The sequence below is a fragment of the Capra hircus genome, chromosome 19 (genome assembly GCF_001704415.2).
Source record: "Capra hircus breed San Clemente chromosome 19, ASM170441v1, whole genome shotgun sequence".
NCBI classification, from domain to species: Eukaryota; Metazoa; Chordata; class Mammalia; order Artiodactyla; family Bovidae; genus Capra; species Capra hircus.
Window position 1 is genome coordinate 27,498,927 of NC_030826.1, and position 14,426 is coordinate 27,513,352.

General features: G+C 50.5%; 1 protein-coding gene, 1 long non-coding RNA gene and 4 other non-coding genes across 7 annotated transcripts; 3 read left to right on the forward strand and 3 right to left on the reverse strand.

Annotated features, from left to right (window-relative positions):
• HES7 (hes family bHLH transcription factor 7) lies at positions 31–3,495 on the reverse strand. The gene is made up of 4 exons (XM_018064609.1): positions 3,434–3,495; positions 2,427–2,522; positions 1,768–1,855; positions 31–1,451 (listed from the first exon to the last, which is right to left on the reverse strand). Exons 1-4 carry the CDS (start codon positions 3,473–3,475, stop codon positions 1,003–1,005), a joined length of 675 nt encoding a protein of 224 aa, XP_017920098.1. The 5' UTR covers positions 3,476–3,495; the 3' UTR covers positions 31–1,002.
• TRNAR-UCU lies at positions 362–448 on the forward strand. Its single transcript is given in 2 exon segments — positions 362–398; positions 413–448. It is a non-coding gene; the product is annotated as a tRNA-Arg (tRNA).
• Positions 1,035–13,720, forward strand: LOC108638269. Of its 2 annotated transcripts, none has more exons than XR_001919700.1 (3): positions 1,035–1,096; positions 6,937–7,145; positions 13,448–13,720. It is a non-coding gene; the product is annotated as an uncharacterized LOC108638269 (long non-coding RNA). The 2 variants fall into 2 exon arrangements; XR_001919699.1 differs by lacking the exon at positions 1,035–1,096 and adding an exon at positions 5,477–5,918.
• Positions 5,119–5,189, forward strand: TRNAG-GCC. Its single transcript has one exon. It is a non-coding gene; the product is annotated as a tRNA-Gly (tRNA).
• On the reverse strand, positions 13,749–13,830 carry TRNAS-CGA. The gene has a single exon. It is a non-coding gene; the product is annotated as a tRNA-Ser (tRNA).
• TRNAT-AGU lies at positions 14,249–14,322 on the reverse strand. The gene has a single exon. It is a non-coding gene; the product is annotated as a tRNA-Thr (tRNA).

The following is a 14,426-nucleotide window of genomic DNA, read 5'->3' on the forward strand; positions in this document are numbered from 1 at the left end:
GGCTGACCAGAAGAAACAAAGGCACACAGAAATTAACAACAAAACAGGTTTATTCTTACGGATGAGGCCACATCCGGGAGTGGGGTTCGCCTGAACTAGAAGCATTCCCCAAACCTGCAGCTGGGGCTCCATACTCGCTTGCTGGCTCATATTCCGTTGCGCTGTTTCCTCCACCCTTGTGCTTCCTCACTCCCACTTCGTTCACTCGCTTTGCGCACGCTACCTCTTCCATGGAGGCCTCTGAAGTCCAAACCTCGCGCTCCTGCCACGCCCCGCCCAATTCCCTCACAACCCTCCCCCTCCCCCCGCCCTATTCCCATTCTAGTACCCGTAAGCTGTCAGACGCTGCCGCCCGCCAGGTGGCTCTGTGGCGCAATGGATAGCGCATTGGACTTCTAGTGACGAAAGAGCGATTCAAAGGTTGTGGGTTCGAATCCCACCAGAGTCGGTTTTATTTTATTTTTTCTTTTCCTCTTTATCCGGCTTTTTCTTAAAAGGCTCCCACCCTTCTCCCCCTACCCTATCTCAGCTGGTTTCAGTTCCCACCTCAGCCTCCGCTCTGCTCTCTTCTTTACTTACCTGTCTGCCCCGGGGCTCGGGCCGAGGAGAGCAGGACTGGGGGCGGGAAACAGAAGGGGAGGGAAAGTGGGCGTGGACGCCGAGATAAAGGCAGGCCCCTGGCTCGGGGACACACGGGGATTTGATAACCACTTTATTCCATGCACTAGGGACTCGGGAAGGGTCTGGGGCTGGGCTGGGGGCAGAGGGTACAATCCTAGACGCCGGGGGGTCGGGGTGGGGGGCAGGGAGAAGGGACAGGAACCAGGGAAATATATATTTATATAGATACTCTAATATAAACCACATCTCACCCGCGCGCGGCGCCCGTGCGCCCCGCCGCCCTCCCCAACACCTCACCCGGACGCCCGGGTCCCTCTGCTGCCCTCGGGCTGGAGTCTCTACCCCTCCCCCCAGCCCCGCCCCCACCCCACCCCTCAAAGCTCAGGGCCAAGGTCTCCAGAAAGCGGGCGGCGGGGGCGGCGGGGCCTTGGGCGCCCCGTCTTGTCTGTGAGGCGGCGGCGGCGGCAGCAGTCCGGTGAGGGGGGCCGGCGCGCCGGAATCACCGGCTCGAGGGGAGCAGGGGGACGGGGACCGCGCGCAGCGCGGGCTCGGGGGGCCCTTGTGAACTGGGGGGCGCTGGTGGAGCGCGGGGCCGGGCGCTGGGGCGGCGGGGTCCAGCGGTAGGCGCGGCGCGGGGGGCCTGGGTTCTCCCGGTTCCGGCCGGGGCGGCTTGGGGCGCAGGTAACCGTGCAGCGCGGAGAAGAGCTGGGCGCGCGCGGCCGGGCTGGCGTCTTGCGCAAAGGCCGCCAAGCGGAGCAGGCACTCGCGGAATCCCGACAAGTAGCAGCTGGCGAGCGCCTCGGCGTCCTGGGCTGGGGATCGGGGAACCCCTGAAGGTGCGGCCGGCGGGAGGACCGGCGGGCCGGGCAGGGGGTCCCATCAGGGGAGAGGGAAAGGGGCGGGGCGCAGAGATACCGAAGCCGGACAGGCGCAGAGACAGAGACAGGAAGCCAGATGGACAGAGGGAGAAAAGGAGGGAGACACAGAGACAGACACGCGCGGGTGTTATTATTAACCTCGCCTCGGAGCAGAGCCTGCCACTCCCCAAGCCCACCGGCCTCCGCGGGGTCCTCCCCGTCTACCCAGACCCGGGCCCAAGTGAAACCCCCCGCTCCCTCCCTCCGCTGCCCCACCCCCGCGCTGTACCCGGGGGCTCCACCCGGCTTCGCTCCCTCAAGTAGCCCACGGCGAACTCCAGTATCTCTGCTTTCTCCAGCTTCGGGTTCCGGAGGTTCTACAGATGGGAGGGGAGGGCGCAGAGACAGAAAGGGGTGGGGAGAGAGGGGGAAAGTGGCAGGGGGAAGAAGGGAGGGGGATGCGGGAGCTGGGGGTGCCCCCGGATCGCGTTTGCGCGCGGACCGCAGAGTGCGCTACGGAACACCGAGTGGAGATGACCAAGAATGGTCCTGGCCCACCCTGAGACGAAACTGTCCAAACCGAGGGGATGAAACCAACCCATAGTGCGAGGAGGGGATTTGAACAGCAAACCTAGGGAGTGAAATTAACCACCCCGCTGCCTATCTTGGGGAGGGGTCGGAGGTTGGGGGGAGGAAGGAGAATTTACAGACCCAAAGATTGAAACTGACTGACCCTGGGAGTGAAATTTAGAGCCGGGTGTTGAAACTTACAGACCCTAGGGGTTGCGATGCAGATCGCGTTCTGAGAGCGGGAAAGGGGGCTGGGCTGGAATTCCAAGGTCCCTTGGGGCCAGGGTCTCCAAAGCATCAAATGTCCCTACCCAAGTGGGAAGCCCTGGGACGCGAGGACGGAATGTTTAGGGGCGGGGTGATGGCAGAAGAACTGACCTGGTCCCGGGTCCGCTCCAGCAGCAGCAGCCTCAGTTCTTCCAGGCTGCGGTTGATGCGGTCCCGGCGCCGCTTCTCCACGAGCGGCTTCAGCATCTGCGACCAGCAGGAAAGGGAGAGCGGGGCCGACCCGACCGAGACTCAGCGCGGCCGCGGGGGCGTCGGGATCCCGCCGCTGGGATAGGCCGGCCTCCACCCCTTCCCCAAGACCCCAGAGAGGCTAGGGCCAGGCCCATTCGACCCCTCTCCAATCCCCCTCCCAACGCCCCTGGAGTGAATTTCTGTAGCTCGCCTCCTCTCTCTCCCGGGTCTTCTGCTTTCTCCTCTCTCACTCTTGTCCTCCCTCCTCCCCTCTCTGTGTCTTTCTTCCTCCTCCTCCTCCTTTCTCTCTACGTCTCCGTCTCGTGCAGTCTTTCTCTGTCTCAGTGGAGAACTTTGGGGGCCCTCTTTGCGCCCAGACGCGTGGGCCGCAAGGTGCCGGGCTGAGCTGGCGGCCCTGAGTGTAGAAAGGGAGACACCCAGCGCGCCCGCGCCTCCTTCCCTCCCTCTAACCCGTGTGTGCGGTCACCCTTCTCCACTGGTTCTGAAGTCTTCCACCCGGGCTCGGGCCTCTGGAACCTTCTCTTACAAGGCTGCATTGGGTCAGCGCCCTCTCACAGCCCGCGTGGAGGGAGTGCCCATCCTCTCCGATTTTTATTTCCACCCTCCTCCCTTAGCTCTGTGCTCCTCCTGCTTATTTTACTCAAATTCTGCCGCCGCCCACCCCGACCCCTCGAAGGCACAAGGTGTCAACTGCCATCACCCACACCCAGACCTCTGCCTCTACCGCCCACCCAGTAACAGCTCTTACGCTGACCCCTTCTCCATAGTTTGCAGCTTCCTCCCCAGCCCCTGGCTCCTTGGGTCCCCCCTTCCTGCCCCGCGTCTCCAGCCTCTTCCTTGACCCTCAGGGACCCTGTCCCCTCCTCAGTCCAGGGACCTCTGCTCCCTCCCCGCCCTCCTCTCACCTTGGGGCCGTCCCTATTCTCGGCTCGATCCCGGGTGACCATCGCTCCTCCGGACCCTAGTGTGGACCGAGTCTCCGCTCTCCTTGAGCCTTATATCCTGCAGGCCCCGAGTAGGGGGAAGGTTAGGACCCGGGCCCGCCCCTTCAGGATCCCACAGGACTCGACCCTGGGCACGAGGCTCCCGGAAAGGGGAGGGGCACAAGGGGGCGGGGGGAAAGGTGGAAATGGCCTGGGAGTGTGGGAAATGAGGGGCCGGTGCGGCACCGGCTGGTTTAAGGACCATTAGGCTGTATAATGAGGCGGGAACCTAGCTGAAGGGAAGTTATTAGAGAAGAGGGAGTTGGAGTAATTTGGGGACAGAACTCAGGAAGGGAGTTCAGAGTTCCCCCACCCCGCACCCGTTCACTATTTCAGTTTTCTTGGGAGCTCACTGTACCCCCACTAATACTGAAATTAAAAAAAGTTAGCACCCCTCAGCCCCTAAGCTGGATCCTATACGCCTTTCCCCCAAAGTCACCTCCTACTTGGGATAGTCACCTGAGTGTGCTGGCTGGATCTAATTCACCAGGGACTTTGTCTGGAGGTGGAAGAAGCTCTGTGCGATCTAAGTCAGTCATATTCAGTTCCCCCAACATCTATACACTCATTGTGACCACTGGGCACCGGTCTAGGCTGGGACCCTTCATGCTGAGATATAGGCTGGAGGCCTGGTTTATCCCTGGAAGTTTCAGTGGGAAAGAGGATGTGTTGTCAAGTAGCTATTTTAGACGGACGGTGAAGTAGGTGCTCAGGGAAAGGGTCATCATGAGGGATGGCTAGACTGGGGCAGGGGGAAGCCTCATGGAAGAGGTAGGGAGGCTTTGAAGCACCGGTGGAGAGATCTTTCCAGTTAGAAGTATTTGATTAAAAACTAATCATAGGAGATTCAGGCCCGGGGCTGCCAGATGTGCTCCCGGGTTCTTCGCTCCTCCGGACCTCTCGTGATTATAGGGGAGCAAAGAGCAGGCAGTTTTCTTTAAAAGATAAAAAAGGGAACAAAATAAAGGGGATCAACACCCACCTCAAACCAAGAGCATGACACAATGCGGAATGATGCCAAGAAGATAAAATCAGAGACTTAACGGGACGGCAAGAATACCAGGGACGGACACAAAACAGGGTTGGAGACTGAGTCAGAAGACAGCTTCGTAGTAAGAGACGGATGGGGCTCCTCCGAGCCCTCCCAGCTCCCGTTCACAACTTGGTTTTTTCACGAAGCTTGCCTTGGCGAAGTCCGAGCTAAAGGAGCTCAGACCTTGGGGAGGGCGCTCCCATTTGCAGTCAGGAAGCCCAGCACATGCCACCTCCCGCTACCTGAGCCAAATGGGAGCGCAGATGTATGGCCTCAGAAGCCCCCGCTGCCCCCCTCCTTGGGAACCTGGGCTCGGGCTGAGTTTTTGTCACCTGCACGCGAGGCTCGGGGCCCCGGGCAGTTCGCACCCGGGTGTGGGGCCGCCCCTGGCCATATGGGGCAACTTTATGGCCGGTTGACCGGATCCAGGCGGAAGGAAGGATGGCTCGGGGCTCCACCCACGTCTACTATTGGGACTGTTCCTCTGCCCTGCCCCTGGCTAGAAAGCCGCTTGGAGACGGTCACCACGGTGCTTTACAAGATGAGACAGGTCCAGGAGGCCTTGGGTACCCTTGCATTGGTGGTTCAGTGGTAGAATTCTCGCCTGCCACGCGGGAGGCCCGGGTTCGATTCCCGGCCAATGCATCAGCTTTTTTTTTTTTTTGTTCCATCGAAGATGTCTGTATTTCTTGTTTAAGATTTCTACCAAATATTAATGTTTAACTTTTCCACTCTGTGTCAAAGTATGAGGCTTTGGGTCGAGACCCTGATTCCGAACGTCCTCACACTCCCATCCTCCCAGCCTGGTGGCTGTCCACAACCCTCCTTCTAACCCCCCCTCCCCGCCCGCACCTCCGCAGGCGTGACCCTGAGAAAGGACCGCGCGCTGGGATCCCTGCCCCGGGGGTCCTTTCAGCCCTCCGCGCGGGAGGCGCGAGGTCGTCCCTGCCCTTAAGCTCCAAGACTCTGGCTTTTCTTTCCTTTCCTCTTCCTCGCTCTTTCTCTTATTTTCTGTCCTCTGGAACCCGGTTTCTTTTTCTAAGTCCACGGTCACGGCCTTTTTTTTGTCCCGCCGTCTTTCAGCGTCTCTGTCTCCCTCTTTTTCACATTATTTCCAGGTCTCCTGACTTCTGCGCTGGCTCTCTCTGGGTCTTGCGTGGTCTCTGCATGTCTGGCTCCGGGTCTCTGGGATGGTCCCTCCAGTACTCCGTGGCCGCCCGGCCCTCTGCGCTCCCACGCTCCGGCTATCCCCTGGGAAGCTCGCTCACACCTCCAGGTTCCTGCCACTCCCCGCCCGCCCCTTCCCAGCCGCTTTGATCCCGCACGCGTCGGGTCAGCAGGTGGCCGGGCTCCCGCCGACTGCCGCGGCCACTTGTGAGTGAGGGCAGGGGGCCGGGTCCCTCGGGCTCCGGCGCTGGTTTTCCACCGTCTTCTCCTGCCCTCGGCCTCCCTCCGCGCCCCTCCTCCGGCCGCGGGCTTAGGCTGCTGCGGGCCCGCGTCTCTGGGCCACTGAATCCGGGGTCTGCGTCTTGTTTGTCTCTGTCCCTCTCTCAGGAACTCGCCCAGAGTTCGTATCTCTGTCTCTGGATCCTGACTCCTGTCTCCTTCAACTTCATCTGGGCTAGGCTCGAAGTCTTTCTTTTCCGCCTCTGGATTGTGTGAGCGACTGGGAATTCTCTCTTCTCAATTCCAAGCCATAACAGTGGCCCCTAGAAGGAAACTCTAGAACAGTCTGGGCATTTGTATGTCTATGTGAGCAACCCCTGTACTCAAATCACGAAGCCGCTATTTCTGGCGGGCCTCTTGTGCACCAAGTGTTGTTAGGCTTGAGGGTACCTTGCATCTGGACTCTCCTGCTACTTACATTATGGTGGGTGAAGGGGAGACAGACAATGACTAAGAAAACCGAAAGTAATATAAGATGGCTACGAGGGTGGGGGAGGGGCAGCCAGTCATGGCAATGACTTGAGAGTGCAAGTCTAGTTTACTCTGGTGATCATTTAATAGGGAAACTTTTGTGTTCTATGACAACTTAATCACTAAAGAGATGTTGCCTATAAGCTTAAGTTACACATTATGGCCCATCTTTGGGAGCCCTGCCTCCCAGGTAATGAGCATTAAGTTAAAACACCTTTGTTTAGCTCCCAGGAAACATCCTAACCTGGCCTGCCTGTCAGTGCCTACAGGAAGAAATGAACACAGTTCTGACCAGAACCAAGAAATGTTTAACTTTATTTCTTCCCTTTTTTGGTATACAAGAAGCCTGAATTCTAACTCAGGCCAGGTGGTTCTTTGAAACAGGAGTCCACCATCTCCTTGGTCTGCTGGCTCTCCGAGCAAAGTAGTTATTCCTTGTCCCCTAACAACTGTCTCTCATTTTATTGGCTTGTAGCTACAAGCAGTGGGAGCTCCAACTTGGTAAGCCAGTAAAGAACCTTGCTGATCACGGCCACCTGAGCCTGGTTGGGGACTCCTCCAGTAAGCTGCCAGGACCCCTTGTCCAGAGGATCTGCCCTTCAGAATTCCCTGGAACAGCATGGAGTGCCCTAGCACTTGACAGCTGGATGGACATTTGAGAGCTAGCAGGCTCCATACTGTTGGGTAAGTCACTCTGGTGTCTACAGCCATAAACCTTATTTCCTCTTTCTTTGGGACTTTTTCTCTGCAATATGCCAATTTGTTTTGTATTTGAGTAAGTACCTTGTTGGAGAGAGGCAAGCGTTGTTGAACTTTTACCTGGTTTGTGAACTGGTTCCTTAGTTTCTTTGGATGCTAGCATTTTTGTGTGCCATTTGTGGGGGGGGGGGTGGTCTTGTATTTCTGTATTTTAAAATGGGAGAAGGGACTTCTTGGTAGTCCAATGGCTAAGAATCTGCCTTGCAATTCAGGGGACACGGGTTTGATCACTGGTCAGGGCGAATTAGCAGCAGCAGCAGCAGCAGGGAGCTAGGATCCTACATGCCTTGGAGCAACTAAGCCCACTGGTGTACCACAACTACTGAAGCCTGTATGCTGCAATGAGTCTTAGTTGCAGCCAAATGAATAAAATAAACAATTTTAAAAACATAAAAATAAATGGGGAATGTTTCAGCTATCTCTAAAGAAAGTCCTCTGATATACATTTTGGATAAATGATCTGATTATAGCCGAGAACTGAGAACTCATGAGTGTGAAGAATATATTTTACTGAAGCAATGCATGGCCACAGTACCTGTTAGGATCTCTAGAAGGGGTTTAGGCACAGTTATCTTGGGCCCCTGTGCACCAAGTACTGCTACCCTTGCTGTGTTAATTATGTTATTTGCAGTCTCCTGTGTCATTGGTATATGTAAAACCCCAAGACCGAACTTGAGGGTCTATTAGGGTTTTCTGTTGTCTTTTGGGTTTTATATTTCATTTTGTTTGGTACTATTTCTCTATTTACAACCAAATTAATTTTGTGATATTTAAAGCTTTTTACTGATGTCAAATGGAAGAAAGTAACAATGGGGGGGGGGTGGAAATCTGTAGAACATTCCCAGAGAGAAGAGAAAGATTCCACAGGGTTCCTAAAATCAGCAAAAGCCCCATCCCAGAATTCAGCCCAGTTGGTTGATACCAAAGCAACAAGTCATCCTTTGGATAGTTAGAAACGGTCAATTGCTATTTATGGTTTTATGGTGGCTATTCTGGGAAGCAGTAGGGAAGAATAACAAAATCCTTTATGTGTAAGCATTTGTGCTATTACATCAGGGAAAATAAGAAAGGGAAGGGAATGGGAGTGAGAATGTGTTGCTTCAAACTTTATCTCCTAAAGCCAAGCAAGCTGTCTTAGCCACTCCAGGTGTTATACCAAAAAATCCACTCATTGTACCACCTTCTGTTCCTACCTAGCCCCTAATTCCTGACTGGGGCTCAGGACTTCACCTTCTCATAGGGATCAATTAGGAAATCCTGTGTCTGCAACCCACTCCAGTATTCTTGCCTGGAGAATCAAATGGACAGCTGCAGTCCATAAGATCACACAGAGTCAGACAACTGAAGTGACCTAGGACGCACACAGGCACGTGTTAGTTTCTGGGGCACAGGGACTTAGTCTGGTAATATAAGACCCAACAGCACACCCAGTTTGGGCCAGAAGCCACCCCTGGGGCAGGACGATTTCTCTTAGGTTATCTCATAGCAGGCCTGCAAGTGACCAGCTGGCCAGGCTTCTCAGACTTGTTTAATTGGAAAGATGGAAACCCTCCTTTATAGGGAGAATCCGCTATACCTGAAGCACACTTGACCCCTGAACCAAACTGGAACCCTAGTGAGAGGAGAAGGGCCTTATGAGAGCACCACTTATTAGTGCATCTAGACAGGGCCTTGCAAAGGAGAACCAAAGAAAAGAGTCTGAACAAAATTCAAGAAATTCAGCAAAACAAACGAAAGCCTTTCTGAATTTTTGCAAAGGATTTATCAGGCCTACAAACATTATACTATGCAGATCCCAAGGCCCCTGAAAATATTAGAATGTGCCTCAGATATTAGGAGAAAGTTGCAGAGAAGAGATGGGGCATTTGAAATGAACCCTTCTCAATTGATAGATGTTTCTTTTACGCTGTTTAACAAGGAGTACATGCTTCAGCAGCGCATATACTAAAATTAGAATGATATAGATAATATTAGCATGGCCCCTGTGCAAAATGATGACAGGCAAATTCAATGAATTTTTTTTTTTTTACTATACTTCAATAATTTTTTTTCTTTTTTAAGAAAAAGATTCCTCATTCCCGGTGCAGACAACCAGGGTTCAATACATAGTCAGGGAACTAGATCCCACAAGCCACAACTAAAGATCGCTCGTGCCACAACTAAGACCTGGTACAGCCAAATAAATTTTTTTTTTTTTAAAGAATGAATCAAGCAAGCTCATTGCTTGAGGGGAGAGTGCTGCAGCTCCTTTGAGGAGAAAGAAGGTATGAAATATTCATTTTGGAGAATAGGAAAGCAAACCTTCTAGGATAGAATAGGATTTCTAGGCAGGTTGCAAGTCCATTTGAGATGTGCCATCAAAAATGACAATTTCAAAGGTGAATTCACCATGAAGCCAATGAAATGTACACTTTAGGACCCCTCACTTAAACACACCTCTGTGAGGGTCCTAGCAACCCTCACATGACCATATGCTTCTATAAAATTGGCCAAAATAGATATTTTAACTGCAAATGGTAAAGACCACTGTCTGTTTTCACTCCCAACTTCCCCTCTGTCACACAGTCCCCCTGTGTTGAAATGGCTGTGGGCATTTGGGGATATGTAAATTGCTAATTCGGTTACTGTGGTTCCCACTCACTTCCACACAAAGTTAGCCCAGCCATCTGCTGTGGGAATGGCTTCCAAGGAAACTCCTGTCACCTGTGCCCACTCACTAGACTTCTGCCTTGCAAGTGCAATGCCAGAGGGCACAGGTGACATGAATGATCCAGGGGCTCTTGTTAACTATAAGTACATGGGTGGTAGAGGAAAAAATGAGATTTGAGATATACAAAGTCAGTAGCCAGTCTCTTGAGAGTATTAGAGGAGTGTAGGCAGGCAATTAGTTAATACCAGTAAGTTATTTTTTCTGGTCTTTGTTTCACTGTAAATATTACTTTTTGTACCTAGTTTAACATTATTTTCTTTAAAAGCTCTCACCCCTGCCCCAAACAATCATATACACTTCAGGCTGGTTGTGAGACCAGTTGGACTGGTTGGGTGATTGTTCTCCAGCTATTCCTCCTGGAGGGCACTTCCAAGGGCATTTCCAGGGTCTAAGGGGATGGGATGGGGTCTGTGGATGACACACCTCCATGTCAGTGCAGGCCTGTGCGCATGTCCGTTTGTGGTTGTGTCTATGTATGAACATAGCTTGTGTATGAGTGTCTGGGCCTCTAGCCTCTTCCTGGACGCTGGCTTAACGCGGGGCAGCATCTGGGCTTGGGGGAAGGGAGCTCGTGTCCCACACGCGCTGGGGCCCTAGGGAGGCAGAGGCAGGGAAGGAACGGAGACTGCACAGCTGGCCTAGTGTGGCGCTTCCCCTCCCCCGCTGTGACGTCTTCCTAGGCCTGGGATCCGAGGCACAGCTCCTCCCCCTTTGTTCTTCAAAGAGCAGGCTGGCTTCCTGGGACCCCCTGGTTCCTGGGAAGGTGGAGGGGGGGCGCGGGGGCGGAGGGGAGCAGTTCCTGGAGGATTGAAACCTGGGGGTTGGGGGTGGGGAAGTAGGAGGACCAGGCCCCTGGGCCAAGGGAAGAATCAGGATAGAAGACCTCTGTAGAGCCCCAAACAAAACAGGCAATAATCCCTGCCCTTCTGGGGCACAGGTTCTTGTGGGAAAAACAGTCAAGGGTACATTATACTAAATTTATCGTTTGTCAGTTGGTGATAAGAGCTAAAGAGCAAAGCTGAAGCAAGAAAGCGGAGTGGAGATTGGGAATTGTGACTTAAAGGCTAAGATCAGGGAAGGACTCACTGAGAAGGTGAAATATAAAGAAGTGAGGCCAAAAAACCCACGTTGCTTTCCAAATACCAAAAAAAAAAAAAAAAAAAAAAAAGATTGCTTTTCAGATAAAAAAAATAAAAAATTAAGGTGTGACGACACATGCTACAGGGCCACCTGAGGGAAGAGGATTCCAGTCAGATGGACAGGCTGACTAGGACAACCAGCCAGGCTTGTCAAAGGAACAGAGAGCAGCAGAAGGGGCAGAGTGGGGTTGTCTGGAGTGGAGGTAGTAAGTGCAGGAGTTGTAGGAGGTCAGATCAGAGCCACAAAGTGGGAGGCTGATTATGTAGAACCTTCTAGGCCATTGCAAGTACTTTGTCATTTCAATGTAATGTGAAGCTATTGGAGGACTTTTCCCCCCCTTTTTGTTTTGTTTTTGGAAATTTTAACTTTTATATAATTTCAAACTTTCAGAAAAAATACAAAAATAGTACAAGGATTATACATCAACTATACTTCAATTAAAAAAATAGAATAATACAAGGAACTCTTGTATATGCTTTTCCCAGGTCTGTTGTTTACATTTGTTTCATTTGCTTTATCATTTCCCTCCAAATATAGGTATAAAATATTTGTTTTCTGAATCCTTTGGGGGTAAATAAAAAACATCAAGTCCTTTTGCTTGTTGTTACTCAGTATGTTTTCTGACAAGGACATTCGTGATATAATAGCACAGCTATCAATATTAGGATATTAAAATAAACATAATACTATTATTTAATGCCAGTCCATACTTAAATTTCCTCAAATGTTTCAGTGGTATCTTTTAGAACCCCTTTTTCCCAATCCAGGATCCCACGTTGCATTTAGTTGTTATGGCTCTTCAGTTTCACTTAATCCAGAAAATTCTTGATCTTTAGTTTTTTAATATAATCCTGGAATTCTTTAAAAATTTTATTGAAGTATAATTGATCTACAATGTTAATTTCTGCTCTGCATCAAAGTGTCTCAGTTATACATATATGTATTTTTTCATATTCTTTTCCATTATCATTTATCACAGGATATTGAATGTAGTTCTGTGCTGTTACAGTAGGACCTTGCTGGTAATCCATCCTACATATGATAGTTTGCATCTACTAATCCCAAAGTTCCAATCCTTCCCTCCCCACTCCTCCTCCCCCTTGGCAACCAAGTCTGTTTTCTCTTGCCTGTGAGTTTCTGTTTCGTAGGTATGTTCATTTGCATTGTATTTTAGATTCCATATATAAGTGATATCGTATGGTATTACTATTTGTCTTTCTCTTCCTGAATTACTTGACTTAGTATGATAACCAGTAGGTCCATCCATGTTGCTGCAAGTGGCATTATTTCCTTGTTTTTGATGGCTGAGTAATATCCCATTGTATATATACACATCTTCATTATCCATTCATCTGTTGATAGACATTTTTGTTGTTTCTGTGTCCTGGCTATTACAAGTAGTGCTGCTATGAACATAGAGGAGCATGTATATTTTCAAATTATAGTTTTCTCCAGATAAATGCCCAGGATAGGGATCATAGGATCATGTGATAACTCTATTTTTAGTTTTTAAAGGAGCCTTTATACTCTTCTCCATAGTGGCTGTACCAATTGACATTTCCACCAGTAGTGTAGGAAGGTTACTTTTTCTTCACACTCCCTTCAGCATTTATTATTTGTGGACATTTTGTTGATGGCCATACTGACCAGAGTGAGGAGATACCTCATTATCATTTTGATTTGCATGTCTCTTAATAATTTGTGGTATTGAGCATTTTTTCATGTGCCTGTTGGTCATCTGTATGTCTTCTCTGGAGAAATGCCTGTTTAGATCTTCTACCCATTTTTTGCCTTTTTTTTTTTCTAAATACTGAACCATATGAGCTATTTGTGTATTTTGGAAATCAGTCCCTTGTTGGTTGCAGCCTTTGTAGATATTTGTCCTGTTCTGTAGGCTATCTTTTTGTTTATGACTTCTTGTGCTGTGCAAAAGCTTTTAATTAGGTCCTAAAAAAAAATAATTAGGTCCTATTTGTTTGTTTTTGTTTTTATTTCCATTACTCTAGGAGACAAATCCAAAAAGATTGCTGCAGTTATGTCAAAGAGTGTTCTGCCTATGTTTTCCTCTAGGAGTCTTAAAGTCTCTGTTCTTACATTTAGGTCTTTAAATCTATTTTGAGTTTATTTTTATAGATGGTGTTAGAGAATGTTCTAATTTCATTATTTTACATGTAGCTGTCCAGTTTTCCCAGCACCACTTATTGAAGAGACTGTCTTTTTTTTTTTCCATTGTGTATTCTTGCCTCCTTTGTTGTAGATTAATTGACATAGCTGGGTGGGTTTATTTCTGGGCTTTCTATCCTGTTCCATTGATTTGTCTGTTGGTTTTTGTGCCAGTACCATATTGTTTTAATCACCGAATGCCTTTTTAACACAGGGACATGGGAAGTAAAGCAGAAGGATGATGGGATTCCTGAAGAGTCGGAGGGTGAATGGATAAGGAAATGTGATATGATTGCTAATAGCACTGAGAAACCACGTGAGTTTGGAGTTACGAATTCAAATTGGCAGTTAACAGGTTTTTGCAGGACAGAACCTTTGGAGGAGAAGCAGCAGGAGTCTGAGGCCCGCAAGAGAGCGCTCGTGGGCAGATCCTGGAATCCCCTAGAGGCTCAGAATAAAAGTGGAATCAGCACTAGAAAAATTAATTGCTTCCTTTCTGCCCCCAAAATTACTGACGCTGTGAGCAGGATTCGAACCTGCGCGGGGAGACCCCATTGGATTTCGAGTCCAACGCCTTAACCACTCGGCCATCACAGCCGCGTGCGGCCCTGGGCCTGCGCAACTATAGCTGCCTATCAACACGCCCGTCTGCAGCGAGTACCGCCCTGCTGGCGTGATATGCCACTGCGCATGGGCATGTGAGGCAACGGACGAGGCAGCTTTCCGGTCCTTCCTTCCTACCCCGAGACACCATGCAAAACGGGCCCAAATCTGAGTCAACATTCTCATATCCTTGTAGGTAGACAAAGGGAGGCTGCTAAACCATGGTTCATGAAAGCTGGAGTTGGCCTCCAAATTTGCACTAAAAGTGCACAGGGATGGAAATTCAAATGGCGAGGAACTGGCTAGATAAGAATAATCATCTTCGGTAAACTGCAGTAGAGACGGAGGGGGTAGGGGGGTGTCTGGAAACACGTTCCCTTTGCAGCAATAATATACTATAGTCAACTACCCCAGGCACCGCTGGGATTCGAACCCAGGATCTCCTGTTTACTAGACAGGCGCTTTAACCAGCTAAGCCACGGCGCCGGTAAGGGGCTGATTGCTTCTAGATATAGATCAGCTCTTCACGAAGGGGCACTAAACGAGAAATATACGGGACAAAGGTTGCTATCAATCTCCAATCACTTATC

What these genes read in the sequence shown, in the direction of transcription:
- HES7 (XM_018064609.1), bottom strand. Translation starts at nt 3,475, where the DNA reads ATGGTCACCCGGGATCGAGCCGAGAATAGGGACGGCCCCAAG. An exon ending in TGGAGCGGACCCGGGACCAG is followed by an intron (nt 1,856 to 2,426) that starts GTCAGTTCTTCT and finishes TCCCATCTGTAG; the next exon opens with AACCTCCGGAACCCGAAGCT. An exon ending in AAGCCGGGTGGAGCCCCCGG is followed by an intron (nt 1,452 to 1,767) that starts GTACAGCGCGGG and finishes CCGCACCTTCAG; the next exon opens with GGGTTCCCCGATCCCCAGCC.